The 19,167-nt window shown below is 35.1% G+C and overlaps 1 protein-coding gene across 1 annotated transcript in view; it reads left to right on the plus strand.

Moving 5' to 3' along the window:
- Positions 1-19,167, plus strand: part of DCC (DCC netrin 1 receptor) — a 1,092,740-nt gene that overhangs the window by 908,550 nt on the left and 165,023 nt on the right. Inside the window, exon 14 of the mRNA XM_023647823.2 lies at positions 3,148-3,258. Coding sequence (XP_023503591.1) covers positions 3,148-3,258 — 111 coding nt within the window. The remainder of the gene's footprint in view (positions 1-3,147; positions 3,259-19,167) is intronic.

Below are 19,167 nucleotides of genomic sequence, written 5' to 3' on the forward strand. Positions count from 1 at the left end.
AACAAATGCCTGGGGTAGGTTCCCTCCTTTGGTGATTTTCTCATACCAAAGCTATTCCTGATTTATTTAAGGACCACTTTTGTTAGAGGTACATCTAAATAGCATTAAATAAGCCACTTAACTAGACATTAAGACCTCTTTTACTATTGGAATTTTATGTATATATTTTAATATTTTTTATTATTTAATCTAGAATTTCCAGGTGTTTTTAGAGAGAGAGATTTTCGCAGCTATGTTCTAGAATAAAATGCATAATAAATTTTTAACATAAAATATAATATTTCAAAGAAATTTGGCAGGATTATCAGAGTGACCTAGGCACTAGTCTATACAGCGTGTTAAACCTTCACTATAGGTGTCATAGAGAGGATGAGATGGACAGTCTCCTACTGCACGTGCTTGGAAGGGACATTCTCATCAGTACTTGGGCTGGCCAGGTGAGATCCCGCTGGGGAAAGACTTAATGGATGGTCTCTAAACTGCCGTCTCATGTTCACTTCAAGTCGTTAGTAGGCTTTTGTTTAATCAAAACTGAATTAATGATTCTGACAGATCCTGAACGCAAAATATATAAATCAAAGTTTGGCAAAATTATAAGGAGAAATTTGCATATCTACTTTATAGTGAGATGTTTTAACTAACTTCTACTAAAAATTGATGGATTCTGCACATGAAAGCCTCTTGATTTAAAGTCAAATGAATGGAACAGAATACACAGGGCATTCAAAAAGATTTATATATCAAAATATTGGATGTGGTAAGATGGTATGTCAGTTAGGTTTCAAGCAGAGAAACAGAACCATAGGAGATATATTGTAAGGAATTGGCTTAAGTGATTGTGATGGCTGGCTAGGCAATTCCAGAATCTACCAGTCAGGCCATGAGGAAAGGCAGACTGGAACTCTCAAGCTGAAGCTACTCTCTAAAAGTAAAATTTCTCCTTCAGGGAAGTCTCAGCTTTACTCTTAAGGCCTTTCACCTGATTGAACATGGCCCACCCAAATTATCTAGGGTAATATCCTTTTACGTAAAATAAAATTATTATGGACTTTAGTCACATCTACACGATACCCTTACAACAACACCTAGCCAAGCTGACACATAAAACTGACCATCACAGATGGTATTTCGAATCAGTTGTTGGAGATGATATTGACATCATTGCCTACCCATTTCAAGGAAAAATGAAGCTAAATTTCTACTTAATACAAAAGAGTATATTCTTGATTGTCTAAAACTATTTCAGAGAGGACCACTCTGAAAGTCATGACCTGCAATGCTTAGGTAAGCATTTCTTCCCAAGGTTCTCTCCCTATTAGTTTTTAAATTTCCCAGAAGAGCTCTATAATCCCTCTCCCTGAGTAATCAACAGCAGTGCCTATGAAAGGGTACAAATGTTAACAAATATCAGATTAATGCTGTGTTAACTAAGGGACAAATCAAGTGGGCACAAGCCTACTTGAGGCATGACAAATGCCTTGTGTTCAAAAGTCTCTGTTCGTTGCCTTGCTGATGATGTTGAACATTGCAGTTTACCCTGTTTCCTTTGTGTTAGGCACTGCTTTAGCGGATCTTTCAACAGGCATTGTGTGTGTGTGTGCCTTCCGTGTGTCAGGCACTGGAGTGGGCTCTATGGATATGCAATTAAAACATCAATAATAACAAAAACAACAACAGCACCAACATCATTCTCAGTCCATTTCTTTATGGAGCTTCCAGTCTGTTTTATAAAATTAAAAGCTTAGCGGCCGGCTCCGTGGCTGAGTGGTTAAGTTCGTGCGCGCTCCGCTGCGGCGGCCCAGGGTTCGGATCCTGGGCGCTGACATGGCACTGCTTGTCAGGCCACGTTAAGGTGGCGTCCCACGTCCCACAGCTAGAAGGACCTGCAACTAAGATATACAACTATTTACAGGAGGGGTTTGGGGAGATAAAGCAGAAAAAAAAAAAAAGAAGATTAAAATTAAAAGCTTAAGAGAACAATGCTTGTGTTATAGATAACTTTGTGTGGGTGAGTTTATCAAATTGTCTTCTCTAATAGCACCACTTATTGAAGGCCACTGCCCCTTGACATTAACAAGTGCATTCTAACCATCACTTAAAACAATGTCTCCTATTAATAGTAAGTTAGGATTCCCCTTAAGTACCAAAATTTACTCATCTTCCTATGCAAAAATCTATAAACATGGAACTTTTTACGTGATATAAGCATCATTTCTCTAATAGTTTGTTTTCTTTATGAATTTTCCTTAGCACCAAATGTGTGTGCTGTTTCAGATCCATGGAAAAAACAATGAGAGATTATATGTTTATCTTTATCAAGGTTGTTCAACGCTTTGAGGTTTAAGAGCTTGTCAATTTAAGCCAAGTTCTCAACGTCTCAAATAAGTCATATGGTCTTTTGACAAGTATCATTTGTTTTACAATAATTTGTCATGTTTATGAGCTACTTTGAGATTTAGCTAAAAGGAAAATTCTTTACATAAAAAATTTGCCCATATCACACTAATGATCAACTGACACTCTCTTGTCTGCCTGTCCTCTTTGTGCTCTCTAAAATACACCCTGATGACATCACTGTGTCCAATGTGATGTGCCCAAATCATCACAGGGGTGGACTTTCTTCATGCGCTACTATGGAAGCTGATGTAAAATAAAGCATGCTTCGTGACGGTTTTGAGAAACGAAAGCCCTTGTATTTTGTGCTGAAGTGCAGTGGCTTTGGATTCTTCTTTCTTGGCCCAAAAAAACATAATCACTGACCTTGAGCGAATGATGGAGACATAAGTTTTTAGCATGACTGTTCCTGATTTATAGGCAAGCCTCTTCTGGACTGTGAGGAAAAATGATCCTTGCTATTTTTGGTTATTTCTTCATCGTTCATATTTTATATTCTGCGTCTGCCCTGAGGCTTTTTTCAGGGATACATTTTTATAAACTGGAAAAAATAAATGAGAATACATGAAAATAATTTGATTTCTCACTGTAATGTTCCTGCCCTTTTGGCCAAAACAACAATAATTACCACAACAATCACAAACAGTGTAAAGCATGTCTACTATTGTTAAAATTTTACTAAAAGTTTTGAAACCCAACTAGATATACTTGTTATTCAATAACTTTTTTTCCCTGTGGAAAATTCTTTCATAGGACTGGAGAAAGGAAGTCAATACAGTTTCCAAGTGTCAGCCATGACAGTCAATGGCACTGGACCACCTTCCAACTGGTACACAGCGGAGACCCCAGAGAATGATCTAGATGGTAAGACTTTTCCCCAATCACTATCACTCTGATTTCTATCTTCGTAGTTACTTCAGCTTTAAAAGGCCCCTTAAAAAAGGTTGGTGGGGACCGGCCCCATGGCCGAATAGTTAAGTTTGCATGCTCTGCTTCATTGGCAGCCCAGGGTTTTACTGGTTCAGCTCCTGGGTGCAGACATGGCACCACTCATCAAGCCATGCTGAGGCAGTGTCCCACATAGCACAGCCAGAGGTGCTCACAACTAGAATACACAACTGTGTACTGGGGGCTTTGGGGAGAGGAAGAAGAAAAAAAAGAAAAAGAGAAGAAGATTGGCAACAGTTGTTAGCTCAGGTGCCAATCTTTTTAAAAAGAAAAGTTGACGAACTCCAACATTGGGGATATTTATTCCTCCTGTATCTTTAGATACAAAACAAAGCAAAACAAAAAACCATTAATGAATATAGAGTCTTCAACAATGCCATATGAATATAAATTAATTATGCATTCATTATGATCCTCATAATGTTACTTTTTTTCAAGATAATTTGAATTGATTTTTTTCTGTTCATTGTATTTTGAATAATTGACCTTTTTGTACATTTTCTTCACAGGAACTGCTACAATTTCTGATAATAGTCATGAAATATAATTACATAGCTTCTCTTGCCCTTTTATGATTCTTTTAAAAAACAGCAATATGTATTTTAGACTTGCTTATAATATGGTCATTAATAATTGACACTTCATTTCTTTTAAAGAAAAAACAATCTGTCTTATGTGCTTAAGTCATAGTTATGTGAGACATTTGTGGATGAGATTTTGAGATTCACATGAAAGCTACATATCAATAGATTAAATATAAGCAAAATCTTCAAAATTAGCAGATGAGAAACAGTTCTTGAAATAAAAACATCATGACTAAATAAGAAAATAAAATTCAAGAGAAATTGGTAATGGAAGCAACAGAAAAAAAGTCTAAATAGTAAAACAGAAATAACCTTATAGAATTAGAGTTACAGATGAAAGAGGTAAAACTTCAGAGATACATGAAAAAAAGGAAGTTATAATCAGTAAACTTAAAGCTAGGTGATCAAAACTGGGATCAAGAAAAAATGGCAAGAAGAGCATGTGTATTGAAAATGTGTTGGCACAGGATGACTGCCTTAATAACAGACAATGAAACTCCCTTATTCCTTAACTGATAGACCTGAGAGTATTCAAGTTACTGCAAGGTAAAAATTCTATATCCTTTCCTTTTCTTCTCCTTTTTCTCTCTTCCTCCTTCCTTCGTCATTTTTTTCTTTCCTAGTTCTTCTTCCATCACTCTTTCTCAAGCCTGTCTTCCCTACCTCTTCCTTGAACTCCTCCTTCTCATTTTCCTCCTCCTTGATATTTCCCTTCTTCCCTTTCTAAATAACTCATCATTATTCATGATCTTAAGATAGTCACAGATTCAGATTTACAAAATAGTTACAGTGGCAGTAAAACAATCAACAAGTGCTATTTCCACAATAATGATAATTACTGCCATGTGACAGCACATTAATTCAAAAAACATTGACAGGAAACTTACTAACAGCCTCAGATACTGTGCTTAGCTCTGAGGATATAATAATAAATAGGAAAGACTTAATCCTTTCCTTGTGGAGCTTACAGCATAGCAAAAAAAGACAGACATTCTAGATGAAGTCATAGGAAGCTGCCATTTTGATAGTTCAAACCTGATTGAATATTGGCAATATCCTATAGTTCAACATGCGATAGATGGATAGACAGATAGATGGACAAACAGACATGTAGAAGACTTGCATTTAAACGGAGACTTGAAGGATGAATAGGAATTAGCTATGCAAAAGCATACATTAGAAATTGAGGGAGGAGCAGTGGAGGACAAGCTAAATGCAGGTTTCCAGTCAAGACAGACCACGGCACTAGGAGGGACCTGAAAAGAAGACCATCAAGAGTGAAACACAGAGACAGCATTGAGGAGATTTATAAGATGGACAGGTTCTAAATCTGCCAGACCAAATTAAAGATCTTCAACTTTGTCCTAAGAATGTCCTTAAAGCAATAACTTGCTTTATTCTAAGCAAATCATTAAGGGATTTTTAAAAATAGTGACTATTATATTTGCATTTTGAAGAGATTACTCTGGCTGAAGCATAAAAAATACGTTAGAAATAGGCACACATGGACCAAACCAGGTAGGACAAACCTAAGGTAATATTAGATTTTATGGAAAAGTATCTTGAGGCTTAGAAAATGTTATTTAACTTGTCTTAGGTTATATAAACTGAGAAGTTGTGGAGCTACACAAAGTCACACTTTACACTGCTTATCTCCCTCACTAATAGGTTAAGGAACATTAATTCAAGTGTTTATTTATTCAACATGTATTTCTTCTTGAAGATCTTTATATGCAGGGCATTATTTTAGGTCCTAGGGGTAAAGCAATAAAATCACTCCTCTCAAGGAATATAAATTTTATTGAGCTAGAGATAGTGATAAATGCTCTGAAGAAAAATAAAGCATGGTAGAAAGAATAGCAAATGGTTAGGGAGTAGGGGGTTTTATATAGGGGGTTGAGGAGACCTCTCTGGTTACGTAAAATATGAGCACAGACCTTCAGGAAGTGAAGGAGGCAGCCATGTGAATAGGTCAGACAAGAGCCCTTCGGACAGAAGGAACAGCAAGAGCAGACATCCTGAGACTGGCGTCCAGTTGGTGGCTGAAGTATGGCCAAGAGGCCAGGACAGCTGCACCTAAAGTCATGAGGATGTGATCTGTCTTATATAAAGAATAAAAGGGTGGTTAAGATAAGCTATACAAACAAATGCTTTATTTTTCCATTTTACTTCAGAAATAACTTTTAAAGTTTATATACTTGTACTTTATCCTCTCATCTGCCTTATGGGGTATATATTATTACCTTTATTTTAAAGAAGAGTAACAAGCTAAGAAAATTTAACTAACTTCATCAGTCACTCAGCTAGTAACTGCGGAGCTGAAACTCAAGATCAGGTTTCATGAGTCAACGTCCAGTGGAGGTTATCCGAGAGAAGTCCTCTAGAACTGACCCAGTGACAATAAAAGATGGTGATTCAAGGCAAAAGATTCTACGAAATGAGGTCATATCATTTACCCAGACCTAAGGGACTATATCTCTTACTGGAAGGAGTGAAAATAAATGGAGCAGAGGTGCTGAAGGTTCCATAAAATATCCAGGATGAATGGGGCTCTCCACTTGACTTATGGGCCTTTTCTCCTCACTGAATGACTCACAATCTAAGTGGAACCAAAATTTAAAATCACAGCTCCTTGGGTGGTACAAAACTTCCATTTAACTGCATGCTTTTTATATCCATGAGATGTAAATATAATCCAATTCATACATCCATTTTAATCAGGAATCTCTATGCCATGCTCTTGCACAGAGTCTTAAAAAATGCTGCTTAATTGCGTTTGTTTGAACTTTCCCATGCTCTTGGCTTAATAATGTCCCTCTTCTGCATGCAGCATTACTCCTTACTTTTTCTTTATTGGGTGCAGTTAGTATGAAATGTAATTAGGAACCTGTAGTGTGCCAAGTCATGGGGAGTGCAAACATGAAAGAGAGAGGAACAGTTCTCTTAAGGGATAATGTACAGTACAGATAATGACTGTACTGATTGGAAAGACTAGATGAAAACAAATAGTACTTGAACTAGAAACTTCAGAGAAAGGGGGTTAACTAGAATTGTAGGGAAGGGTGTGTGGAACAGTATAGTAGACATTCTTCAAAAAGAATGCCTTTAGGAAAATTATTTCTGCACTGTTAGTTCAAAATGTGTCCTTACTTAGTCAAATGTTACTCCTCTACCAGTAGATTGTCTTAACACATTTCAAATATTGCATCTATTCTCACTCTTCCATCTCTTCATTTGGATTATAATGTCTTAGGCAGTTTGTGTCCTTGAATATAATGTACACATTAGCAATCTGAAAAAAAGAATGTAATAGAAGAAAGCTACTGGAGTTGATACTCTTGTACATAATGCTGTTATAGATTATGATTTGAGGTTGTTCAACTTTAAAACATAATGGAAATTAATAGCCATTTCAAGGCATTTAACCATATGAGTGTGGGACAGATATGTTTCACTTGCTTTCTAAAGCAGTGTTTTACTGGCTCTAAGAAATTAATAAGACCAAATATATTTGGTCCTAAGGCCTTTTGAATCTGTTGGCCTATGATCTCTTTGCACTGAGATATACCCTGAAATAGATTCAATTCCCCTTCCTCCTGTTTTTTTTTTTTTCCTTTTGACTGCATCATTCAAATATTAATAAGTGTAACCCCTTGGGGCCTGGCCCCTTTATGTAGTGGTTAACTTCAGCACATTCTGCTTTGGCAGCCCAGGTTCATGGGTTCAGATCCCAGATGTGGACCTACACCACTCATCAGCCATGCTGTGGCACAACCCACATACAAAACAGAGGAAGATTGGCACAGATGTTAGCTCAGGGCAAATCTCCCTCAAGCAAAAAAGAAAAAAGAAAGTTACCCTTGATAGGAATTAATATTTGAATGAATGGACAAGCTCAGAAGTGGTCATGAGTAGGATCCAAAGAATACTCACGGTGATGATTTTCTTTATTTCCAAATATACATATATTTAAACTAAGGAGATCTACTTTAAAAATTCATGTCATTTTGACTTATTCACGTAAAGTTTTAAATCATATAATAAGTTATAAATGACTGCTGCCAAAGCTTTCATGGCTAATGTTGGAAAGCTTTGAGTCCTAAATATCCTAAAGTCAGAAGTTTCCATATAGAATTGCTTTGATTTCCCTTGATTATGGATAAGGAGGAAGCAATCATGTTGAAAACCATGTGAAATGAGAGGCATTCTTTGCTGGAGCCAAAGAAATCTGCTTTGGCTGTGTTAGCCCTCCCTAGGTGCACTGCATTGCATAACTTTTTCCCTTTGCTTTCAAATCTCCTGGTAAACTGCAAGGGAGTCATCTACTCATTATGGTGGTAACTGTGAGCTTTGCAAGTCAGCTAAACAGAAGCAGTGGTTCTGTGCCATAGCTGAAGGCAATGAAAGCAATCCCCTCTCCTTCTGTGACTTCTGTAGTTCCTCTTGGCTTCTCTGTTTGGCTTAAGCAATGTGAAGATCAACAGTGACTTGGAGAAATAGTCCAATTCCCTATGGATTGCCCTTTTGATTAGGATGTTTTGTTAAAGTAATTATGGAGCCAAATCCCATTGTTTGTTCAGGGTTTCTGGAAAGCATGTTTGCTGTTACTAACAGCTGGGAAGTTTTTAAATATTTATTTTGTGCCTCAAAATTTCAGCTTAAAAGAAAAAAACAAGATCATTATAATTCCCCAAAGTTCTTATGTAAATGTCTCGCACAAGGATATGAGAGAATTTCTGATGAAGTTCAGCAAGGTGTCCTCCAGGAAACGGAGCTTGGTGATCTGTTTGTACTGCCTTTTTTTTTTTTTTTTTAATTTTGAAGTGAACAGGTAGAAATTGCTACATAAAATCAATAATGATGCAAGTTAAAATGAAATCTCTACCCCCAAAATGGAAGAGTTTGGCTAGCAAAAATGAGCAATGCAGAGACTCCCGAAAATGCAACAATGACATTGCAAAAACTGGGAACCTGGGAGCAGGTTCTAATTTCCTGCCCCCAGGACACAGATAATTAGCCCTATTAGCCTGATCGGGTAATGGCAAAATGGGATTACTCCAAATTCATTTAATTTGAGAAGTGAACCACGACATAACTCCTGTGTTGTGTAACCTGCATAATATATGATATCTGCTGAGAACATGACTTTGAGAAGGAACACATTAAAGCTTATTTTCAGAATAATGAAAGATGATGAGACCACCCAGAAAGAAGGAACAGTGCCTATTAAAATTGTCATATTGGTTCAAGAACTAGAATCTGAAAAGTGGAAAACCTCTGGGCAGAAGAATTAGAAATGAGAAAAATAAGTTTTTGACTAATTGGGAGAAATTGAAGAACAGAAAGAGGAAAAGAAGGAAAGAATGAAGGAAGGAAGGAGGGTAAAATGTATATATGAGTTATGATAGGCTAAACAACGGCCCCCCCAAAATGTCCATGCCCTAACCCCCGGAAGCTTTGAATACGCCACTTCACGTGGCAAAAGAGACTTTGCAGATGTGAGTAAATTAAGGATTGTGAGATAAGGGATTATCCTGGATTATCCACGTGGGCCCAATACTTTGACAAGTTAGAAGAAGGAGGAAGGGAGATCAGACTGGCAGGAGATGTGACAACAGAAGCAGAGGTTAGAGTGATATGGGGCCATGAAGCAAGGAAGGTGGGCAATCTCTAGAAGTTGGAAAAGACAAGAAAACACATAGTTGCTGGAGCCTCAGGAAAGAAGCTGGCCCTGCTAACACCTCGGTTTTAGCTCTCTGAGGCTGATATTTGCTTTCTGACCTCCAGAAATGTAACATCATAAACTCGTGTTGTTTTAAGTCACTATAACTTTCTATAATAAATGAGAGGCTCAAAAATCTGGAATTCCATAGAGTCTGAACATTTAATGAAAGTTTGAGTAAGAATCAGAGATAAACAGTATGTTCTACGATGATAGACTTACTTAGTAGTTATCTAAATAACTAACCTAAAGCCCCAAATTTTCTATCATTTGATGGAAGATAAACATCACGTCCAATTGCATATTTAGCTAAGATGTATTTTTTAAAAAATATTTTGAAACATGTATTTTAAACGATTGGAGAAATAAAAATAAATAAAACTTTACATAGCAAAGTACATAAAATAAAATAATTAGGAAGGAAAAATGAAAAATGCTTGTAGATGAAACAAATTCTCATAATGAGCAAAACTGAATTTAATTTCTCTTTTTAAAAGAGACTTTCAGATCGTATTATAAACAAAATTAAGCTGTATACTTCTTGTTTTTTCGAGGAAGATTAGCCCTGAGCTAACATCTGTTGCCAATCCTCCTGTTTTTGCTGAGGAAGACTGGCCCTGAGCTAACATCCATGCCCATCTTCCTCTACTTTATATGTGGGATGCCTACCACAGCATGGCGTGCCAAGTGATGTGTAGGTCCGCACCCGGGATCTGAACCAGCAATCCCTGGGCTGCTGCAGTGGAACGGATGAACTTAACTGCTGTGCCACCAGGCTGGCCCCTAAACTATATACATTTAAGACAAAGAAAAAGATATTAAACAAATAAAAATGGGGCAACAAATTATTAGGCTAACAAATTGACTGGATTTCAGAGGGATGATGATATTACACACAAACATGCATACATATACAAATGAAATGGATGAATAATTTTATATTGATGACCACAAATAAAGACATAAGTTATGAAACTTCAAATCCCAAATATACAACACTTAACAATCAAAGTATATAAACAAGATGTTTTCAAAACAATTCAAAAAGTCAAGCCAGATTTGAGAAAGAGTCTCTTTCAATGCTTAGAACAAAATAAAAATGGCTATCATCAGAAAGACAAGTGTTGTCAATAACAAATGTTGGCGAGGATGTTGAGAAAAGGGAAGCCTTGTGCAATGTCGGTGGGACTGTAAATTGGTGCAGCCACTATGGAAAACAGTATGGAGGTTCCTCCAAAAACTAAAAATAGAACTACCATATGATCCAGCAATTCCACTTTTGGGTATTTCCCCAAAGAAAACAAAAACACTAATCCAAAAAGATATATGCACGCTTATGTTCATTGTAGCATTATTTACAATAGTCGAAATATGGAAGCAACCTAAGTATCTATCAAGAGACAAATGGATAAAGAAGATGTGGAATATATACATATATGTATATAATATATATAATATACAATATACACTAATTTGTATATTCATATACACACACACATATTATATATATACAAATTAGTATATATATATTTGGTATATATATACATGCACACACACACAATAGAATATTACTCAGCCTTAAAAAGAATGAAATCTTGCCATTTGCAACAACATGGATGGACCTAGAGGGTAGTATGCTAAGTGAAATAAGTAAGACAGAGAAAGACAAATACTGTATGATTTCACTTAAATGTGGAATCTAAAAAACAAAACAGATGAATAAACAAAACAAACCAGAGACTAGACTCATGGATACAGTGAAAAAACTGATCATTGCCAGAGGCAATGGTGGGGGGCCTGGGCGAAGTAGGTGAAGGGTATTATGAGGTACAAATTTCCAGTTATAAAATAAATAATTAATGAAATGTAATATACAGCATAGGGAATATAGTCAATAATCTGGTAATCACTTTATAAGATGACAGATGGTTACTAGACTTATCATTGCGATCGTTTCATAATGTACACAAATGTTGAATCACTATGTTGTACAACTAAAAGTAACATAATATTGTATGTCAACTATACTTCAGTAAAGAAATTGAATAGGAGAAAATTACAGTCATTGAAATTAAAAGTCACTGGATGTATTAAAAAATACATTAAATGTAGCTGAAGACAAAATTAATACATGCTGGTGGGGGAAAAAATGAGAGAATTAAATACATGGAATGAGATAATTAACATATATCAATTATAATTCCAAAAGAAAGTAGAATGGAGGAGAAATAATTTTTGAAGAGAGAAGTGAGATTTTTCAGAATTGGTGAAATGCATGGATTATCAGATTCAGGAATAATGCTTTACCTTTGATATATTGTACAATACCAAAGATAAAGCTAAAAAGAAGAGCTTAAAATGCCCCAGAGAACGGGTTACTTGTTGAAGAACTAAAATTAAATTGATAAAGATTTTCCAATAGTAACAATTAAACCAGAAACAATAAAATATTTTCAGAGTGCTGATAAAAAATTACTATCACCCTAGAACTGTGTATCCAACTAAATAATTAGTCAAGAAAAGCAGAGACATGAACACCTTCCACATAAAGAAAAACAGAGTTTACTAACACCATCATTTTGTACAGGATGTACTTTCTAAAAAAAGATAGAGAGAAAGAAAATTACCAGAAGGACTATTAGAGAAAATGATAAACAAAATAAGGTAGCATATGAACAAATGGGTATATCTGAACAAATTGTGATTATATAAAACAAAAATTATAATATTTTGGAAATTTTAAAAGGTTGACAATTATGAGGTGATAAAGAAGGAGGAGATCATGGAGATTAAACAGTTTTGAGATTTTTTTTTGTGCTGTTCTTGTGAAAGGTAAGTATATAATTAAGTTTAGACTGCAAGTTATATATGTCAAAATTGAAAATATGACAAACAGAAGGATATGGACTGTATAGTTTCTTATCTAGTAGAGGAGAAAGCCTGTCTAAGCAAAAGCATAAAAGAAGAAAAATAATAATTTGTTGTGGACAAAAAGAAAATTAAAAGTGCATAATAAAATACTACAAATAAATACTGATATAGCAATAACAATAAATATAAATGGGTTAAACTCACCAGTTAAAGGATAGCTTGTTAAATAAGGTTTTAAAAACATCAAGATGTGTGATACTTACAAGTGGCTGAGACTTTAACACTTCTCTCTCAGAATTGGAAAAAAAAAGTTAGGAATATAGAAGATTCACCTGACATAGTTGAAATATGCATGCAATTAGAGAATCATATTTTTTTCCTAAGCATCCAAAGAATACTTAGTACTTGGCTCTAAAGAAATGGACATTAAAGTCCTTGGATCATAGTAAACACATTCATCGATCACAATATAATTAAGAAAAGATGATACCCAGAATGTTTGGAAATGTAAAAGCATACTTCCAAATAACTCATTGGCCCAAAAGAAATTACATTACATCTAGAATAACTTGTAGCACCTGATATCTAAGCAATCTGGCTTATTTGTATACCTGTCAGATTAAAAATATTAGGCAAAGTTTTATAAAATGGATTTTTAAATTTTTAAAATTATAGAAATTATTTTCTTTTGGCTATTATTTTGATAAAATACTTGGTGAAAGCCAACAACATACTGTTAAAACACATCCAAGTAAATGATGCTGATTTGAGGATACAGAGTAGGGTTTACACCAGTGAGCTAATAAATGTGGCCCTCTGGTGATATAAAGATGTTAGAACAGGATTGTAGGCACAGAAGAATGTAGGTGGCATGTCATGAAAAAGGATTTCTTTCGCATGGGTTTTTGATAAGAGCCATCCATGACATTCCGTGTTGCTAATTGACAAATAGACTTCTGGAATGAGATGAATTGGTGGTAGAGCAGCCAATCCATCATAAAATTGGACTCCAGTTCCCTATTCTCGTGCAAGTAGAATTTGTCTTATGTATAAGGAATGTTGCAGGCAAAGCCAAAACTGACTTTTGAAAGCAATTTAAAATCTACTTTAGTTCTTGGGCAAGTGGTTGTTCAAAATCTCAGAGCTCCACTGTACAAAGGATGGTGCAAATTATCTAGACCTGGATGTTAAAAGAAGTTCAAGTCCTTTCCTTGGTCATAGGAAAATTTTTAATGTGCTCATGAAATGCTGGATCCTTTTTTGACTTGCTTGACTTTTCTAAGTATAATGTAGTGGATGAAGTTTTGGGCTCTAAAGTCTTAATCACTAGCTTTGAATCCTGCTTCACCCACTGCATAATCTTGGCCAAGTAACTTAACTTCCATAAGACCTGAGTTTCCTCATCTATAAATAGAGTGTAACAACAGTATCCATATCAATGGATCTCTGTGAAAATTAGCTATGAAAATAGCTAAAGTGCTCAACAGTGTGTCTGATATGTAACACTCAACAAATGCTTATTGTTGTTGATGGTTTTGATAAATTAGATATCAGACTTTAACAGTAATATGAAATGCTAATACCATTGGTCTTATGAAGCTGTTTCTTGTTCATAATGGTAAAACCTTGTTGTTTGCATTAAGGGAATAGATGTATTCCCTTCTAATACAAAAGCAGGGCATACAACATTCAGTACATCTTAAAAGACTGCCATCTAATTAATGTATAATTTAAAGGAGTGCTGTCATGTAACTATATCAATAGATGAAAGAGGACATTTTGTAAAATTAAATAGTCATTACCAATTTTTTAAAACTCATTTAATATGGGAATATAAGGAAGCTTTCAACATGTTATTGTTTTTGTAAGAAACTAAAAGCAAATGTTATGCTAAATGGTAAAATACTAAACGTGTGTCTTTAAGAACTAAACAAGCCGAGGAAGCTTCCTACTATTTCTGTTATTCAACAGAGTATAGAGGTTTTGATGAGGAAAATAGAAAGCCTAATATTTTATTAAATAAGGAAAAAAATGTTACTTTCACAAATGGTGGATTGCATATTTGGAAATTTCAAGAAACTACACTTAAAACCCATTAGAGATACGAAGAAAATTAAGTGAGGTTGTAGGTTTATATATATGTATATATATTGACATACACACAAAAAAACAGCTTTTTCTTTTACTAGCAATAATTAATTTAAACTGAAAAGAAAAGAAATGCCTTCATACAGCAACTTAAAATGTAATATCTGGGACTAAATTTAATAAGCTGTAAACAAATGTATATGAAGAAAATAACATTTTATTAAAAGATATAAAATAAGACATGAATAAATAGAAAGATATATATGTTTCTTGATGCAAAACCTTACCACTATGCAAATGTTAGTTCTTCCCAAGTTAATGCTTGATTTAACACAATTCCAATCAGAATGAACTTCATATGGGAGAATAAATGTAAAAGAATTCTGAGAAATTTTGAAAAAGTAGAATGAACTAACATTTACTATAAAGCCTGATTTAAAATCAATGTAGTACTGTTTGGCATAAAAATAGATAAGTAGGTCAGTGTAACAGAACGTAGAGGACAGAAATATTTCTTGTTACATTTGAGAAATAAATAAAAAATAAATTTGGATTTCAGCTGCAGATTATTCAACAAATGGTGTTGAGACCATTACCAGTACTTTTGGTAGAATTTAAAGTTTTTTTTTTTTTCTCTTACATCAAACTAGTTGATAGTGGTTGATTCTCGTGATGGAACTGAAGGCAAAAGAGGGCAAAGTTATCATTTCTTATATAATTCAAAAATAGAAAGATCACGGGTGGTTTTAAAGACTTTGTTGTTTTTTCTTTTGGTATTTTCAAGTATAACAAAGATGAAGGGCTCAAACACACATCCTTGAACACAATTGGCAGTTGTAAGCTGATTTCCCAAGGTATCATTCTTATTATAGCTGCTTGTGTTCTCCCTCCCATGTTCTTCACATTGGGACTAATACCAGTATCCACAAAGCCAGCAGCCTCCCTGCCATCCTCAAACTCCACCATTTTCATTCCCGCTAATATTCATTCAATCACCAGGACCTGTAATTCCTACTTCCCTAACAGATTTGGACTCCATCCTCTCCTCTCTACTCCCACCACCATACTTTACATCAGTCTCTCATCATTTGTTGCTTGAAAATAGCCTCCCGCCTGGTCTCCTGACACCAGTTTGCTCCCTGTCCTCTAACTCCATGGTGTTGCCAGAGTGATTTTTTAAAACCAGATCTGATGATGTTATTTCCCTATTCAAATTCTTAGGATTTGTGATTGTGTTGTGATCCTGTCCTCAGCCTCAAGTCTGAGATTCCATCACCTCTCTGCATATCTACACATCCTTCCAGATACACTTCATCATATCTCATGCATTTGCACTTAGTGTTACTTCTGCCAGAGTGTCTTTTCACATGACTTCACACCTAATTGTCCTTTGAAACTCGCTGGATGTTTTATTAAGAAAGCTTTCTCTTCTCTGGGTTTCATTCAGATGGCTTTCCTCTAAACCCTCTATCTTTGGGCATACTATCTTAACACGCATCCCTCTCTTCTCAGTAGACCAGAAGCAAAGATCATGCTTTATTTGACTTGAATTTCTCCATGCTTTACACAGTGCCTGTTACATGGCAGATGTTCAATTAATACTCAATAGATAGATGAATATATAAGTATTCATAGCCAGGGATTAGCTATGTTAAACTCATACAATTTAGTGTGATTCTTCACTAATGTCCATTCTTGCAGTCAAAAAAATTACAGGTAAATGAGAGCTAGAAACATCCTTTGCTCTCTTTGGCATATTTTCCCTTAAATGTGGGAATGCATCACCATTTCATCATGTGGGATATTAAAATGAAAACCCAAGTTTTCTAGAGAGCAGCTTGGCATAAGATTTTAGAGATATTCTGCTTTATTTAGAGCACGCAAATAGATCTTGAGTTTTGAGTGAGTATGATTTTAATCCAATTAGAGTTGAATGAGCTTGAAGAATTAATGGAAGTACATCATTTGGCAAGAACTATGACCCTCCTCTCCAAACCCTATTCAGAATAGGATTTATCATTTGAATGGCAAAAATCTGGAGATTATTCAGTATGAGGTAGCTGATAAAATGCATCATGACTCATGTTACAAGTGTATCATATACAAGACTCATGAGGTCTTATGATCTTTGAATTTGGTGTCCCTAAACTCTAAATTGAGAGAACAAATCTTCCAGATATTGAAAGACACATCAAGAATATCACCTCTAATTGTGAAGCTTAGGTTTTCCCACTCAGGAAGTCAAGAGTTTGTAAATAAAATTGAACTTCATTGTGGTTTTCTTCTTGTGTTCTATCTGACAGGCCAGTCTCCTCCCTAGACAGGTATTTCAACTTTCTGGTGGTATATATCAAATCAGGGTTCAAGAGATGGAGCCCATGCTTGTCCAACATTGGACCAAAAAAGGACTAGTTTCATCCTATCAATAACCTGGAGTTGGGATTCTGCAGTTTCTCTAAGCAAGAGAGAATCAGGAAAGGAAAGAATCTTGATGGTTGTGTTAAGATTAAACTTGGAGCATGGCATTGAGTGTCCTTTCCTTGAGAAATATCTTACTTTTTTCCCTTCTTTTTCCTATTAACATCAATGTGAACCACAATCAGCATGTAAATGTGCAGAGGATATAGGAGCTGGAACCCAGTCAATTATCTCATCAGGAAGACATCAAACTATTTACTGGGCCTATGTAGACAACTTCATTGCAATAGTCTACCTTTATTTGTCACTAGGAGTAAGACTGTCGATATCAGGAATTAAAGGACGTAGACAAATACTACTCACCAAACAAATCTACCAGTTTAATTGACTTAGATTCAGGAGACACATTTTTCAGACTTAGAGTTTACTGTTGTGATATTAAAGGGATGAATCAGTCAAAATTCCCTTTTTAGAGCACTGACTGCCTACTCACCTACTCCCCTTTTACTTCTCCATCCTTTTCCTTTTCTTTTTTTTTTTTTTTCCTGAGTTTGGTCTACCTTTTTTTTTCTCTTTAAATTTTTTCTGACTTTATCAAGATACAACTGACATACAGTAGTATGTAAGTTTAAGGTGTACAATGTCTACAACATGATGATTACCACAATAAGGTTAGTTAACACATCCATCATCTCACATAATTATCTTTTTGTATGTGTGGGTAAGAACATTTAACATCTGCTTTCTTAGCAGCTTTCAAATATGTAATACTATTAAGTATTGTTAAGCACAGTCACTATGCTGTACATTAGATCCCCAGAACTTATTCATCCTGTAACTGGAAGCTTGTACTCTTTGACCAACATCTCCCATTTCCCCTACCACTCAGCCCCTGGCAACCACGATTCTACTCTCTGTTTTTATCTACATCCATTCATTTTCAGGAACAGTGATAGAGTAAAATTAATACTAGACAAACAAAAGTAGCTAAAAATAAAGTAAAATAGTGGAATACTAAGATATTTGACCTAAAACAATTAAGATTGAGGGAAAATGTATGTTAAAAGTAAACAAAAATGTGAAATACAGTTAAAATTATAAATCTTAACTTTGAAAAGAAAAAATTGAGATAATATATATTTTGTACAATAGCTAAGAGCACAAACTATGTGTGAAATGTTAAATGATAAAACACTTATTAAAGTGCCAAGTAGGATATTTATGCGTAATAGGTCTCTAAAATTTTAGTCATTATTATTATTAGGAACAAGAACAAAAACCTAGATGTTTTCGAAAAAGTTCAATGCTGAAAATGAATAAGCGAGAATAGTCAGAAGAGCTTATATTCGTAGAGGGATGAAATTTTAAAATTCATTATTTGAATTAACACTGAGGGATTGGAAGAGGGAAGGGCTGTAAGGGGGGGCGCAGCACGAGGACGTTTTGAGGGAATCGTGGATATACGACTCTATGGGTTTGTCAAAACCCATAGAACCATATACTACTGAGTGAATTTGCTGTATGTAAATTTTAAAAATATATTATAAAGTTAAAACTGAGAAGGTGATAGGAGTAGAACTGTAAAAGAAAATACAAGGTAGAATTCAACGGTGAATACAAGGGATTGTCCATTGTAATACATAAACAAGTAAATAGCATTCAAAGTTTATAAACGTGAGTGGCTTAAGGAAGATGATGTCCATTGGTGAGAACAGTTTCTGACAATAGAAATGAGCACATTAGTATGTATCAGACTTGTCTGGAAAGAGTGAGAGTGGGTATATCAATTGCCTTTTGTTATTCTCTGTAAAGAAATGTAGGCTGTTAAGGACTGGAACAAAACACTACCGGAATGATCCATAAAATGCAGCCCACTAAATAGAGAACAGGTATGTATTGGTCAAAAGGACCAATTGCCTGACACCACTTGGCGGTGCCATCCACAGCAGACCGTACACAGCAGCCATCATTTTCATTAGCAGGAGCTGGCAGAGACAAATCTTGCTGGCCACTAGAAGAAAATAACTTTAATAAATTGTATTTTCATCTTCTTTTATTTCTATGTTACTCCATTTTTTCCTTAAAATTCTTATGGAGAGAGCTATGAAAAATCGTGGTAATTTTGTACTTAATAACAGTTAT

Source organism: Equus caballus, chromosome 8, assembly GCF_041296265.1.
Source record: "Equus caballus isolate H_3958 breed thoroughbred chromosome 8, TB-T2T, whole genome shotgun sequence".
Lineage (NCBI taxonomy): Eukaryota > Metazoa > Chordata > Mammalia > Perissodactyla > Equidae > Equus > Equus caballus.